Below are 15,650 nucleotides of genomic sequence, written 5' to 3'. Positions count from 1 at the left end.
CCAACGGTGTGTGGTGGAGGGCACATTACGTGCCACTGTCCTTACCTTTCTTTCCTGTTCCAGGCGCGTATGGTTCGCGGGAACAACGACTGCCAGAAAGCCTCCGTGCGCTCTCGAAACTCTCTAATTTTACATTCGTGATCTCCTCGGGAGGTATAAGTATGGGGAAGCAATATATTCGATACCTCATCCAGAAACGCACCCTCTCGAAACCTGGACAGCTAGCTACACCGCGATGCAGAGCGCCTCTCTTGCAGAGTCTGCCACTCGCGTCTGCTAAACATCTCCGTAACGCTATCACGATTATCAAATAACCCTGTGACGACACGCGCAGCTCTTCTTTGGATCTTCTCTATCTCCTCTGTCAACCCTACCTGGTACGGATCCCACACTGATGAGCAATACTCAAGTATAGATCGAACGAGTGTTTTGTAAGCCGCCTCCTATGTTGATGGACTACATTTTCTAATGACTCTCCCAATGAATGTCAACGTGGCAACCACCTTACCAACAATTTTATATGATCATTCCACTTCAAATTGTTCCGTACGCATACTCCCAGATATTTTACAGAAGTAGCTGCTACCAGTGTTCGTTCCGCTATCATATAATCATGCAATAAAGGATCCTTCTTTCTATGTACTCGCAATACATTACTTTCATCTATGTTAAGGGTCAGTTGCCACTCTCTGCACCAAGTGCCTATCCGCTGAAGATCTTCCTACAATTTTCTAATGCTGCAGCTTCTCTGTATACTACAGCATCATCCGCGGAAAGCCGCTCTACCATCTGAGCTACCCAAGCACGACTCGCGCCCCATCCTCACAGCCTTACTTCATCCAGTACCTCGTCTCCTACCTGCGAAAGTTGCAGAAAGAAAGGATATTGCGGAGACCTGGCTTAGCCACAGTCTGGGGGATGTGGAGTATGCAAGTGGTAGAGCACTTGCCCGCGAAACGCAAAGGTCCCGAGTTCGTGTCTAGGTCCAGCACACAGTTTTAATCAGCCAGGAAACTTCAGCAGAAATGTAAGTCAAAAACAGGTTCATCTGCAGTCAGTATAAAAGTATTTTTCAGAACTGCAATCAGCGAACTCGGTTTGCTATTCTTTGCATGCTTTACAGTTCGTAAGGTAAATGACGACTTGGAAAATCAGACAGCTGGCTACTGTTCATGTTAAGTTCTATGAGATTGGTTTGGATCTTTATACAGGGTGCTAAAAGAAGTGTAGAATAATTTGAGAGATGGTAGCATTCATAGAAACAAGAAAAATAAGTCCAATAAACTTGGGTCCGGAAACGCATACTTCCCAAGATAAACACGTGTTTATAGAATGGCTGCGCGACGCTTTGTTGCGGATATTAGCATAGTTTTTGCATTGGCGCTTCGTCAGATGTGTCGGCGGGGTGTTATGACGTCTTACTCACTGTACTCTACCTAATATTAGGAGGTCTGCAGTCAGCTGTGTGGTTAGAATCGTGTCATGGGTTACGTTAGTTTTCGTCGTGTTTGTCTGCCGTATTGTACAGTACTGTCAACTCTGGGTACGTATCACAGTGTTTTACCTTCTTCCAAACGTGGGTTCACTTAAGAGTTTACTGTTATTGCAATTTTTGTGCGTGCAAACGGTGTAGTACATTTACATTTTCTCTCTTCCACATTTGTTGGCTAAAGCAGCCTACTACTTGACAAGTAAAATGTCGGGTATGATCGCCGGCCAGAGTGGCCGAGCGGTTCTAGGCAATGCAGTCTGGAACCGCGCGACCGCCTCGGGCATGGATGTGTGTGTTGTCCTTAGGTTAGTTAGGTTTAAGTAGTTCTAAGTTCTAGGGCACTGATGACCGCAGCAGTTCAGTCCCATAGTGCTCAGAGCCATTTTTGACGGATATGATATTTTGTTATGGTTTAGAAAAGGGAAGTAGTCTGCGCAGAGTGCCTTCTGATAAATTGTTCGGCAGACTTTTCCAGAGACTGAGGGACACAGGTATCCTAGCACCTCGGAAGACCGACAGTGGAAGACCCCGCCCAGTCCGCACGCTTGACATGGAGGAGCGTTGATACGTTCGGTGAAAGTAACCCCTGGGACCAATGTACGATGATTAGTAGCAGCAGCAGAAGGAGAGTTTCACTCTCTTATCTGGGGGTTACTTCAAGAACAATTGCTGTAGCCGTAGCATCTCCAGCACGTTCTGGCCGTAAGACCACAGCATCATCATGACAGACGGCGGTTCTGTCAATGGATGTTGCAGAAGTGTGCCGCAGATCCACTGTTAACGTCAAAGACTTCATTTACCGACGATGCCGGATTCGCAAGGCATGGTGTTGCGAATTTCCATAACCAGCATGTATGGGCAGGCGTAAATCCCCAAGCAATTCAGGAAAGAGGGAATCAACACCGATTCTCAGTCAATGTATGGGCAGACGTACTTAGCGATAGATTAATAGGGCCATACGTGCTACCACAAAAATTACACTACTGACCATTAAAATTGCTACACCAAGAAGAAATGCACATGATAAACGGGTATTCATTGGACAGATATATTATACTAGAACTGACGTGTGATTACATTTTCACGCAATTTGGGTGCATAGATCCTGAGAAATCAGTACCCAGAACAACCACCTCTGGCCCTAATAACGGCCTTGATACTCCTGGGCATTGAGTCAAACAGAGCTTGGATGGCGTGTACAGGTACAGCTGCCCATGCAGCTTCAACACGATACCACAGTTCATCAAGAGTAGTGACTGGCGCATTGTGAGGAGCCGGTTGCTCGGCCACCATTGACCAGACGTTTTCAATTGGTGAGAGATCTGGAGAACGTGCTGGCCAGGTCAGCAGTCGAACATTTTCTGTGTCCAGAAAGGCCCGTACAGGACCTGCAACATGCGGTCGTGCATTATCCTACTGAAATGTAGGGTTTCGCAGGGATCGAATGAAGGGTAGAGCCGTGGGTCGTCACACATCTGAAATGTAACGTCCACTGTTCAAAGTGCCGTCAATGCGAACAAGAGGTGACCGAGACGTGTAATCAATGGCACCCCATACCATCACGCCGGGTGATACGCCAGTATGGCGATGACGAATACACGCTTCCAATGTGCGTTCACCGCGATGTCGCCAAACACGGATGCTGTAAACAGAACCTGGATTAATCCGAAGAAATGACGTTTTGCCATTCGTGCACCCAGGTTTGTCGTTGAGTACACCATTGCAGGCGCTCCTGTCTGTGATGTAGCGTCAAGGGTAACCGCAGCCATGGTCTCGGAGCTGATAGTCCATGCTGCTGCAAACGTCGTCGAACTGTTCGTGCAGAAGGTTGTTGTCTTGCAAACGTCCGTATCTATTGACTCAGGGATCGAAACGTGGCTGCACGATCCGTTACAGCCATGCGGGCAAGATGCCTTTCATCTCGACTGCTAGTGATAAGAGGCCGTTGGGATCCAGCACGGCCTTCCGTATTGTCCTCCTGAACCAACCGATTCCATATTCTACTAATAGTAATTGTATCTCGACCAACGCGAGCAGCAGTGTCGCGATATGATAAACCGCAATCGCGATGGGCTACAATCCGACCTTTATCAAAGTCGGAAACGTGATGGTACGCATTTCTCCTCCTTACACGAGGTATCACAACAACGTTTCACCAGGCAACGCCGGTCAACTGCTGTTTGTGTATGAGAAATCGGTTGGAAACTGTCCTCATGTCAGCATGTTGTAGGTGTCACCACCGGCGCCAACCTTGTGTGAATGCTGTGGAATGTTCATCTTTTGCATATCACAGCATCTTCTTCCTGTCGGTTAAATTTCGTGTCTGTTGCACGTCATCTTCGTGGTGTAGCAATTTTAATGGCCAGTAGTGTAACTGGACGCATAATCTGGACTTTCTCATCAATGTATTGCCTACCTTGCTGGAGACTGTCCAATTGCACCAAGAAATACAAATGTAGCTCATACATGATGGCACACGTGCACACTTTCAACACAATGTGCCCGAACATCTGATGCAGACATTTCAGGACAGTTGGAGTGGTCGAGGGGGGGGGGGGGGGAGGGAATGTGGCGGCATATTTTGGCCTGCACGTTCCCCAGACTTCAATCCCCTAGACTTTTGGTTATGGGGACACTTGAAGGAACCTGTCTATGCCACGCCAGTCAACGATGTGTGGACACGGCGGGTTCGCGTCTTCAGTGCCTGCCAGCAGGTACAACAACAACCAGGTATACTTCAAAGGGTGATTCATTTCTTACGTCGGAGGGCAGAGGGTGCATTGTCATGAATTGAACACCTCCTATAAAACACGTGTTTATCTCAGAAAGTATGCATTTCCGGATCCATGTGTAGTGGACTTATTTTTCTTGTTTCGAAGAGTAGTACCACATCTCAAAAACGTATTCCACATTTTTTGAACACTCTGTGTGACCAGAAAGGGGTTAGATTATCAGATGGAGCTACGCATCCTTGTTGCACAAGCTTCAGCTACAAGGTGCCTTAGGTTCTCTGAATCAGATTATGGAACTGCATGAAGTAACTATGTCTTCTTCACTTAAAGGCTTATAACTCACTCCGTCTTCACAAAAGCCGCCTTTTCCTTTGTCTTCCTGCATATCTCTTTCCTTTAGGTCTATACTGCGTCGCATGTCTATTGTTTTTGCTCCAAGTCTTTGAATATGCTTCCTTTATTTTGTTATCTCGTATTCTATTTATTCATTTACGCTAAATATATCTAATTCTTTCCTTATTTCAGAAGTCTTTATTTGCTCTCTCAGAGTACACACTCATACTTCCCTTAAAAATTTAATTTCAGCTGACGTTATACTTCTTTGGTCTTCTTCGTTTATTGTGTAGGTCACACTTCCATAAGCGAGCATAGGTGTTGCAATTACTTTGTAGAATTTTGTCTTTCTGTCAAGGTTTTATTGGTTAATGTTGTATGTATAATGCCACATATCATTTGAAAGTTGTTTAACTTTATGAAGGTCATTATCATATTCATAACTTACATCACATCACAACAGTTAAAAGAGAGATACCAGTTCAACTGGTTTTCCGTTCAGCATTATTTTGGAACTTACTGGATATTTACTTTTAAAAGCCATTATTTTGATTTATTTACTGATATGTTCAAGTTACAGAGTTTACCTATTAAGTCCAAGTGATGTAGAGCAAATTGTAAATCATCCATCTTTTGTCAAGTTATTTGGTCATCAACTTAAGAGTATAATATTTAAAAGCATGTTTCTAGGATTTTGTTCTTGAGTTAACTTGTTGCGTTCATTGCCCAACAGTGTCAGCAACATAAACATTAAAAATAGGGTGTGAGGCTGCATCCTTGTTGTATTTAACTAATAGAGGCAAAGCCGTAATGCCCATAATTTTTCTGCTGCTCAAGGTAAGAACTGATTTTTGATATACCACTGAATAAGTATTGTAATTATAATCAGATTGCATTATAACTCATTTCCCTGGTCAAAACTTCCTGTAAAAAGGAGCACTTATTTTTCTGGAGACATCTATGTACTCCTACATAATGAACGTGATCAGCATTTTATGTGTAAGTGTAGGCCTGGGCCACTACTGTCTGGGTTTTCGAAAAATATTGAGAAAGCGTTCCTTTAATAAGTAATTACATTATTCAGCAAGTATAATATTATTTCTTGATGTCGACACGGTTTCAGCCACAGCAGTCAACTGAATCAGACACTTTCAACTTGATAAATAATGTCTTAAACGCAGTGGACAATCACAGAAAAATCTCAGGCCTAGTTTCGAGGTGACTGAACATTCTGTGCTTTCTGATAAAGTTGAACGGTAATGTAAGGAATGAGCCAAATGAGTAGATTTAATCATATTTGGAACATCGCTTTCATGTTAATAAGGTACACAGAAGGAAAATAACTCCTGGTACAATTTTCAGAACCATGTGGACTAAGTCAAGGTTTCCACAGGGCTCAATTATAAGTCCATTGCTTCCTCGGTATACTTCAATGATTTCATTACACATTAGGCATTCAGAACCAGTACTGTTTGCAGAGAAACAAATCCATTGATTGAAGGAGGGAAAGAAGGCTTATTACATCCGCAAAAGATGATACGAAAGAAAGTTCCAAATGATTTACCAGGAAGAACCAATAGTTAATTCCAAAAAAAAAATCACGAATTTCTACACAGACCAAAATGCAAATGCAGCACAACGAATAATATGTATGGATAACCAAAACATTCGTGCTGTTGCTCAAACTAAATTTCTTGAGATTCATATCCAGGAAAATCTTAAACCTTCATATCATATCCCTATATTCTAAACTAGGAAATAATAACTATGTGGCAAGAATTCTTTCAATAACACAGAAGTAGAAACAGTTAGGGCCGCATAGTTTGCTAGTGTACACACAGAAGCACGATATCATTTTCTAGGAAAATATAGACGAGACACAAACAGTTTCCAGGAAACAAAAGACAATTATAACAATAATGAAAGAAGCAAGCAGCAGAAAACCATGCAAATATTTCTTTAAAGATCTAAAAATCTTGCCCTTCCCCTGCGTTTACACACTGACGGGGAAAAAATCCTAACACCAAGCAGTTGTGCGATATAAACGAAAGTCGGTAGGCGTGTTTGTAAATATGAAAGATAATGTCTATTCCAATTATGCGTCAGTCACATCAAAGCGGCGCGAGTACCACCACTATGAGGATGCACACCAGGTTTGCTTTAAATACACGTCGTAACTGTCCTGAGCGTTAGTTGCCTTTGAGATTGAATGTGGCGAGTTGATTTTAGACAAGGCTGCCTTTAACGCAACAAAAAGGCCTTTATCGTCACCTCGGGGGAACGATGTCGTGTAATAGAGCTACAAGAAGATGGATGTTCCTTCTGCGATACGACAGATAATTTGCCAGGAACGTAGCCACTACAAAGGACTGCTGGCAGGGGTGTTCATGAGAATATACACTACTGAACATTAAAATTGCTTCACCACGACGATGACGTGCTACAGACGCGAAATTTAACCGAGAGGAAGAAAACGCTCTGACATGCAAATGATTAGCTTTTCAGAGCATTCACACAAGGTTGGCTCCGGTGGCGACAGCTACAACGTGCTGACATGAGGAAAGTTTCCAATCGATTTCTCGTACACAAACAGCAGTTGACCGGCGTTTCCTCGGTGAAACGTTGTTGTGATGCCTCGTGTAAGGAGGAGAAATGCGTATCATCACGTTTCCGACTTTGATAAAGGTCGGATTGTAGCCTATCGCGATTGCAGCTTATCGTATCGCGACATTGCTGCTCGCGTGGATCGAGATACAATAACTGTTAGCAGAATACGGAATCGGTGGGTTTAGGAGGGTAATACGGAACGCCGTGCTGGATCCCAACGACCTCGTATCACTAGCAGTCGAGATGACAGGCATCTTATCCGCACGGCTGTAACGGATCGGGCAGCCACGTCTCGATCCCTTAGTCAACAAATGGGGACGTTAGCAAGACAACAACCATCTGCACGAACAGTTCGACAACGTGTGCAGCAGCATGGAGTAACAGTTCGGAGACCATGGCTGCGGCTACCCTTGACGCTGCATCACAGACAGAAGCTCCTGCGGTGGTGTACTCAACGACGAACCAGGGTGCACGGATGGCAAAACGTCATTTTACAGCAATCATGATAGTCGTATCCGTATTTGGTGACATCGCGGTGAACGCACATTGGAAGCGTGTATTCGTCATCGCCGTACTGGCGTATCACCCGGCGTGATGGTAGGGGGTGCCATTGGTTACACGTCTCGGTCACCTTTGATGGCACTTCGAACAGTGGACGTTACATTTCAGATGTGTTACGACCTGCAGCTCTACCGTTCATTCGATCCCTGCGAAACCCTACATTTCAGCAGGATAATTCACGACCGCATGTTGCGGGTCCTGTACGGGCCTTTCTGGATACAGAAAAGTTCGATTGCTGCCCTGGCCAGCACATTCTCCAGATCTCTCACCAATTGAAAACGTCTGGTCAATGGTGGCCGAGCAGCTGGCTCGTCACAATAGCCAATTACTACTCTTGATGAACTGTGGTATCGTGTTGAATCTGGATGGGCAGCTGTACCTGTACACGCCATCCAAGCTCTGACTCAATGCCCAGGCGTATCAATGCCGTTACTACGGCCAGAGGTGGTTGTTCTGGCTACTGATTTCTCAGGATCTATGAACCCAAATCGCGTGAAAATGTAATCACAAGTCAGTTGTAGTATAATTGTCAAATGAATACCCGTTTATCATCTGCATTTCTTCTTGGTGTAGCAATTTTAATGGCCAGTAGTGTACATTCGGAAGAAGATCGGGCTGCAGACGTCCATGTGACACTATCGAGAGGGAAGACCATCGTGTTCATCGTATGGCTCTGGAGTATCCTACTGCATCTTCAGCAGCAGTTTCAGGAGCAGTTGGTCACACAGTAACACAACGAACTGTTACAAATCGGTTACTTCAAGGATAGCTGCGAGCTACATGCCCTGTAGCGTGCATTCCACTGACCCCAAACCACCGCCATCTGTGACTCGTCGGAGGGCAGGGTGGAGGTCTGTTGTGTTTTATGATGAAAGCTGTTCCTGCCTCGGTCCGAGTGATGGCCGTGTGTGTGTGTGTGTTTGTGTTTGTGTATGTGTGTGTTTGTGTGTTTGTGTTTGTGTATGTGTGTGTTTGTGTGTTTGTGTGTGTGTATGTGTGTGTATGTGTGTTTGTGTGTTTGTGTGTGTGTATGTGTGTGTATGTGTGTTTGTGTTTGTGTGTGTTTGTGTGTTTGTGTGTGTGTATGTGTGTGTGTGTTTGTGTGTGTGTATGTGTGTGTGTGTTTGTGTGTTTGTGTGTGTGTATGTGTGTGTTTGTGTGTTTGTGTGTGTGTATGTGTGTGTTTGTGTGTTTGTGTGTGTGCATGTGTGTGTTTGTGTGTATGTGTGTGTGTGTTTGTGTGTGTGTGTGTGTGTGTGTGTGTGTGTGTGTGTGTGTGTGTGTATGTGTTAGAAGGGCCTGCAACCAACCCGTGTCCTTGCTAGACACACTGGATCTACAGCTGGAGTTATGGTCTGGGGTGCGATTTCCTATGACAACTGGAGCACTCTCACGGTCATCCCATGCATCCTGATTGCAAATATGTACATCAGTCTGGTGATTCGACCTGTTGTGCTGCCATTCGTGAACAGTATTCGAGAGGGTGTTTTCCAATAGGGTAACGCTCACTTTTGTAATGCAATATACGCTACACAGTGTGGACAGGTTGTCTTGGCCTACATGATCACCAAATCTGTCTCCAGTCGAGCACGTAAGGAACATGAGCGGACGACAGATTCAGCATTAACAGTCCCTGTATTGGCCGATAAAGTCAACAGGCGTGGAACTCCATCCTGCAAACTGACATCTGACACCTGTACGACACTTTGCAGGCACGTCTACATGCACGTATTCAACATTCTGGCGGTTAGATCCGTTATTAATGTAGCAGCATTTCACATTTGCAGTGGCTTATCTCATACTTACATTAACCTGTGATCTGGAACGTTAATCATTTAAGTGTGTTACGTAGAAAATGTATTTCAGAAATTTCATTACTCTATATCAATTATTTTTGGGTGTTGCGATTTTTTTCCGCCAGTGTATATTGTAAGTAGTTATGGAATTTAAAAAAAGTACGTTGAGAAAAGAAACCCTTTCGCTCAAAACAAAATTGTCTATGTTTACGGTACCAGGTCGAACAGTGACATACATGTTATTCATTGCAACACCACGAGAAATTTGTTAATATCGAGTATACATTTAAGTGTCAGGAAGTCGTTTCTGAAAGTATTTGTATGGAGTGTAGCTATGTATGGAAGTGAAACATGGACGATAAATAGTTTGGACAAGAAGAGAATAGAAGCTTTCGAAATGTGGTGCTACAGAAGAATGATGATTAGATGGGTAGTTCACGTAAGTAATGAGGTATTGAACAGAATTGGGGAGGAGTTTGTGGCACAACTTGACTAGAAGAAGGGATCGGTTGGTAGGACATGTTTGAGGCATCAAGGGATCACCAATTTATTATTGGAGGGCAGCGTGGAGGGTAAAAATCGTAGAGGGAGACCAAGAGATGAATACACTAAGCAGATTCAGAAGGATGTAGGTTGCAGTAGGTACTGAGAGATGAAGCTTGCACAGGATAGAGTAGCATGCAGAGCTGCATCAAACCAGTCTCAAGACTGAAGACCACAACAAAACATTCTGCTGAAAAGGTTATATCATGTAGAAACAAAACTGTGCAACAGATTATCAAGACACAAAAAAATTTCTTGCTGAAGTGTAAAACTTTAAAATGTCTGTGGATGCGTACCTATTGAAAAACTGCTGTTATTAAGTCTCACACTACCCTTTACACAAGAGACGTCATTCGTACTCTTTATTGTGAAAGTAAGTTTTTAACTGAAATACATGGTTTTATCTCAGTTATAAGTTGCACTGATAAGTATTTGTTTTTTTATTTCTTGATGGTGACTAGTTTCGGGCACTTGTGTCCATTTTCAACCATCTGCGCTGGAAGTGTAACAAATACAGGCGATAGCCCATCTGCGGAAACTGTCCCTGCAGTGATCAAAGCGGATATTGCCGACTTAACAACAGGAAGTTACACCACAGAAGACGGACATTATTTTTCACCCGCAGTAAGCTGCACGTTCGTAAAATGTTTTTAATTATTCATTGTATGGATGTAATTTATTATAAAAATTTAAATGATATATGTTTGATGGTTGTAAAAGTAACAGCTGAAAAACTTTTTTCTGTCCAATTTTTTCTGTCGAATTTATTGTGTTCAATGTGTTCGGAAAGAGATTTACGAGGGTCAATCCAAAAGAAATGCACACTATTTTTTTTTAATCCATCTTTTATATCACACGTTTGAAAATTTTACTCTGTGTAGATACATCCCTTAGGAACAATATTTTCATTTCTGCACATAATTTCCATCCCTCTCAACTGCCTTACGCTATCTTGGAACCAGCGCCTGTATACCCGCACGGTAAAATTCTGGACCAACCTGTTGGAGCCACTGTTTGGCAGCTTGCACAAGGGAGTCATCATCTTCAAACCTTGTCCCACGAAGAGAGTCTTTCAGTTTCCCAAAGAGATGATAGTCACACGGAGCCAGGTCAGGGCTGTAAAGCGGGTGTTTCAGTGTTGTCCATCCGAGTTTTGTTATCGCTTCCACGGTTTTTTGACTGACATGTGGCTGTGCATTGTCGGGCAACAGCAAAACATCCTGCTTTTGCCGATGTGGTCGAACACGACTCAGTCGAGCTTGAAGTTTCTTCAGTGTCGTCACATATGCATCAGAATTTATGGTGGTTCCACTTGGTATGATGTCCTTCGGAATCGAAAGACATCGTAGCCATAACTTTTCCAGCAGAAGGTGTGGTTTTGAATTTGTTTTTCTTGGGTGGTTTTGCATGATTCCACTTGTAACATTATGTGATTGCCTTATCGTTTTAAATCATTCACTAATCGAGCAGTCGCTCGGCAACATCTACAGTTAGCAAATAATGTTCTGAGAATGTAAAAGGTGAACAACCTGTGACGTAACGTGTTTATTGTCGAAGCACCGTCAGAGATGCACTGAGTTACTGACTTTGAAAACCACGGCGCGAAAAACGGACAGAAGACGAACACTTTTACACATTTTTTGATATACGAGATATTCTCGATTAACAGTTACTCAGTTACTCATTTTCTCTTGTCTCTTGTAACTTGTGTCTGACGCGCATGTCTTGCCGCCGTATTATTATTGTTAAAAATAATATTAAATTAGTGTAAAGTAAAAGTGCGATACTAAAAGTGCAATACTGCATAGCAGCAGATTTATTGTGCGACGTGTATGTGAAAACTTCAAAGGAATTATTTTCATTACGAGAAAAGAAGTGCCAGTCAAAACGGCATACTTCGTTGCAGTTTAAGTTCATCTATTAATTGCCATAAATTCAGAGTTAAATTGAACTGGTGTATGGACTATTTATTTAGTATAGAATCTATGTCTAACTCCTTCATGAAGTTATTTCATTTTCTTTATGTTTCTGCCAAATAAACAGTTCATAGTCACGAATTCTTTCGTCGAGATCGGACGGAAGTTGCATGCGGCGAAATATTTTCTCCGCGCCATATTCTACTGGTAAATGCATGATAAACTACGGTTCTTAGGAAATTCATGTTGAGCTATCCAAAAATATTTTGAATAGACACTTACTCTCCTCTGCAATGCAACTTCCGACTGATCAGACGATCCAACAAGAGACAGCCGCACACGGTCGGCGTTAGCAAATATATTTCCACCGCTGATTATAGCTACATGTTACAGCACAAAAGTAAAAATTTTGTTATAATTAGCGACTACGAACGGGGACATTTATAACTGTATGTTTATGTATACACATTACGTAAACATATCGTTATACACTCCATTGATTGCCTCTTCGTCTCTGGTGAAAAATGATGGAGTAATGTTTCATCACTTATCACAATTCTTCCAAGAAATTCATCCCCACCATTCTCGTACTGTTCCAAAAGTTCGCTGCATACCGTTTTTCTTGTTTCTTTGTGAGCCACTGTCAACATGTTGGGAACCCACCTGGCACAAACCTTTTTTAACGCCAACACTTTCAGTATTCTGCAAACACTTCCTTCCCCTATCCCAACGTAGCATGACAATTCTTTCACTGTGACTCGTCTGTCAGCAGTCACCAATTCGTTAACTCTCTGCACACTGTCTGGAGTGTGTGCTGTACGAGACCTGCCACTGCGAGGACAATCCTCAATATTACCGTGCCCGCTTTCATCACGTATCCTGCTTGCCACCGACTAACTGTACTGCGATCGACAGCAGCATCTCCATACGCCTTTTTCAACCTATTGTGGATGTTTTCCACTGTCTCGTTTTCACAGCACAGGAATTCTATGACAGCACGTTGCTTCTGACGAACGTAAAGTGTAGCAGACATCTTGAAGACATGCTGTGACGGCGCCACTCACGGGAACAGGTTGAACTAAGTTTGAAAACGAGCGGGAAGGATGTATCTACACACTGTAAAACTTTCACACATGCAGAATGAAAACTGTATTTTTACAAAAATAGTGTGCATTTCTTTTGGAGTGACCGTCGTATATGGACAAATAAAGAAACTCGCTCAAGTCTTAGAGCAGCGGGCTGTGGAGTGTCAGGCAGTACTCACGCGTCCCCCGAGATGTCGGCGTCGCACTTGTTGTCGGGCGCCTTTTCGTCGCCGTCGGCCATGTCCGCCACGTGGAGCAGCTGCGACGGCGCTAGCGGCGCCTCGTAGACGCGCTCCTCCACCAGCCGCTCGCGGCACTGCGAGTACGCCGTCGACACGTGCACCACCGCCTGCCACACGTGGCACAACCTCAGCCAGAAGCAGACACACATTATAGCCCTGTACTGGACCAGGACTCGAACACGCATGTTTGACGTACGAGAGCAGTGGTTGGCTTTCAAGGCCAGTCGAGTTCCCTCTATACTAAGCAACATCTCTTTCTTCTCTATCCTGATCAAGAGTTTACTTTAAATGTAAAGCAATCAAGCTTGCAGTAAATTTTCAGTACTGATTATCCTTGAATGGTATCCGTTTCAGCCTCCTTTCGTGTAAATGTCATTTCTGATATCTAGCTTACTCTGAATTAGTCTAGCCTCTCTTTATTACACTATTGGCCAATAAAATTGCTACATCACGAGGATGAAGTGCTACAGACGCGAAATTTAACCGACAGGAAGAAGATGCTGTGATATGCAAATCATTAGCTTCTCAGAGCATTCACACAAGATTGGCGCCGGTGGCGACACCTACAACGTGCTGACATCAGGAAAGTTTACAACAGATTTCTCAAATCGTTCAAATGGCTCTGAGCACTATGGGACTCAACTGCTGTGGTTATCAGTCCCCTAGAACTTAGAACTACTTAAACCTAACTAACCTAAGGACATCACACACATCCATGCCCGAGGCAGGATTCGAACCTGCGACCGTAGCAGTCCCACGGTTCCGGACTGCGCGCCTAGAACCGCGAGACCACCGCGGCCGGCTAGGTTTCTCAAACACAAACAGGAGCTGACCGGCGTTGTCTGGTGAAACGTTGTTGTGATCCCTCGTGTAAGGAGGAGAAATGCGTACCATCACGTTTCCGACTCTGAAAAAGGTCGGAGTGTAGCGCGATTGCGGTGTATCGTATCGCGACATTGCTGCTCGCGTTGGTGGAGATCCAGAATATGGAATCGGTGGGTTCAGGAGGGTAATACGGAACGCCGTGCTGGATCCTAACGGCCTCGTATGACTAGCAGTCTTGATGAGAGGAATCTGATCCGCATGGATGTAACAGATCGTGCAGCCACGTCTCCATCCCTGAGTCAGCAGATTGGGACGTTTGCAAGACCACAACCATCTGCACGAACAGTTCGACGACGTTTGCAGCAGCATGGACTATCAGCTCGGAGACCATGGCTGCAGTTACCCTTGACACTGCATCACAGACAGGAGCGCCTGCGTTGGTGTACTCGACGACGAACCTGGGTGCACGAATGGCAAAACGTCATTTTTTTCGGATGAATCCAGGCTCTGTTTACAGATTCATGATGGTCGCATCCGTGTTTGGCGACATGGCGGTGAACGCACATTGGAAGGTTGTATTCGTAATCGCCATACTGGCGTATCACCCGGCGTGATGGTATGGGGTTCCATTGGTTACACGTCTCGGTCATCTCTTCTTTACATTGACGGCTCTTTGAACAGTGGACGTTACATTTCAGATGTGTTAAGACCCGTGGCTCTACCCTTCATTCGATCCCTGCGAAACCCTACATTTCAGCAGGATAATGCACGGCCGCATGTTGCGGGTCCTGTACGGGCCTTTCTGGATACAGAAAATGTTAGACTGCTGCCCTGGCCAGCACATTCTCCAGATCTCTCACCAATTGAAAACGTCTGGTCAATGGTGGCCGAGCAACTGGCTCGTCACAATACGCCAGTCACTCCTCTTGATGAACCATGGTATCGTGTTGAAGCTGCATGGACAGTTGTACCCGTATATGCCATCCAAGCTCTGTTTGACTCAATGCCCAGGTGTATCAAGGCCGTCATTATGGTCAGAGGTGGTTGTTCCGGGTACTGATTTCTTAGGATCTATGCACTCAAATTGCGTGAAAATGTAATCACATGTCAGTTCTAGTATAATATATTTGTCCAATAAATACACGTTTACCATCTGCATTTCTTCTTGGTGTAGCAATTTTAATGGCCAGTAGTGTATATTTGTATGTTGGGAGAAGGATTGTGTAGAGACTCATTTTTATTGATTATTGTCCTTTACCACGCGGCTTCGTCAGTGTATACGTTCGACGGAGACAGGGTGACAGTTATTGAACTATATGAAATAAATAGGTTAAAGACCATGTGATCAAAAGTATCCGGACACCTGGCTGAAAATGACTTAAAGTTCGTTGCACCCTCCATTGGTAATTCTGGAATTCAGTACGGTGTTGGCCCACCCTTAGCCTTGATGACGCCTTCCACTCTCGCAGGCATACGGTCAATCAGGTGCTGCAAGGTTTCTTGGAGAATGGCAGCGCA

At 44.1% G+C, this 15,650-nt stretch overlaps 1 protein-coding gene across 1 annotated transcript in view; it reads right to left on the bottom strand.

Annotated features, from left to right (window-relative positions):
- Positions 1-15,650, bottom strand: part of LOC126203283 (fatty acyl-CoA reductase wat-like) — a 203,838-nt gene that overhangs the window by 52,373 nt on the left and 135,815 nt on the right. The window contains exon 4 of the mRNA XM_049937541.1: positions 13,245-13,414. Coding sequence (XP_049793498.1) covers positions 13,245-13,414 — 170 coding nt within the window. The remainder of the gene's footprint in view (positions 1-13,244; positions 13,415-15,650) is intronic.

Source organism: Schistocerca nitens, chromosome 9 (assembly GCF_023898315.1).
Source record: "Schistocerca nitens isolate TAMUIC-IGC-003100 chromosome 9, iqSchNite1.1, whole genome shotgun sequence".
Classification (NCBI taxonomy): Eukaryota; Metazoa; Arthropoda; class Insecta; order Orthoptera; family Acrididae; genus Schistocerca; species Schistocerca nitens.
Note: the sequence above shows the minus strand (reverse complement) of the source record. Positions and strands in the feature narration are given on the sequence as shown.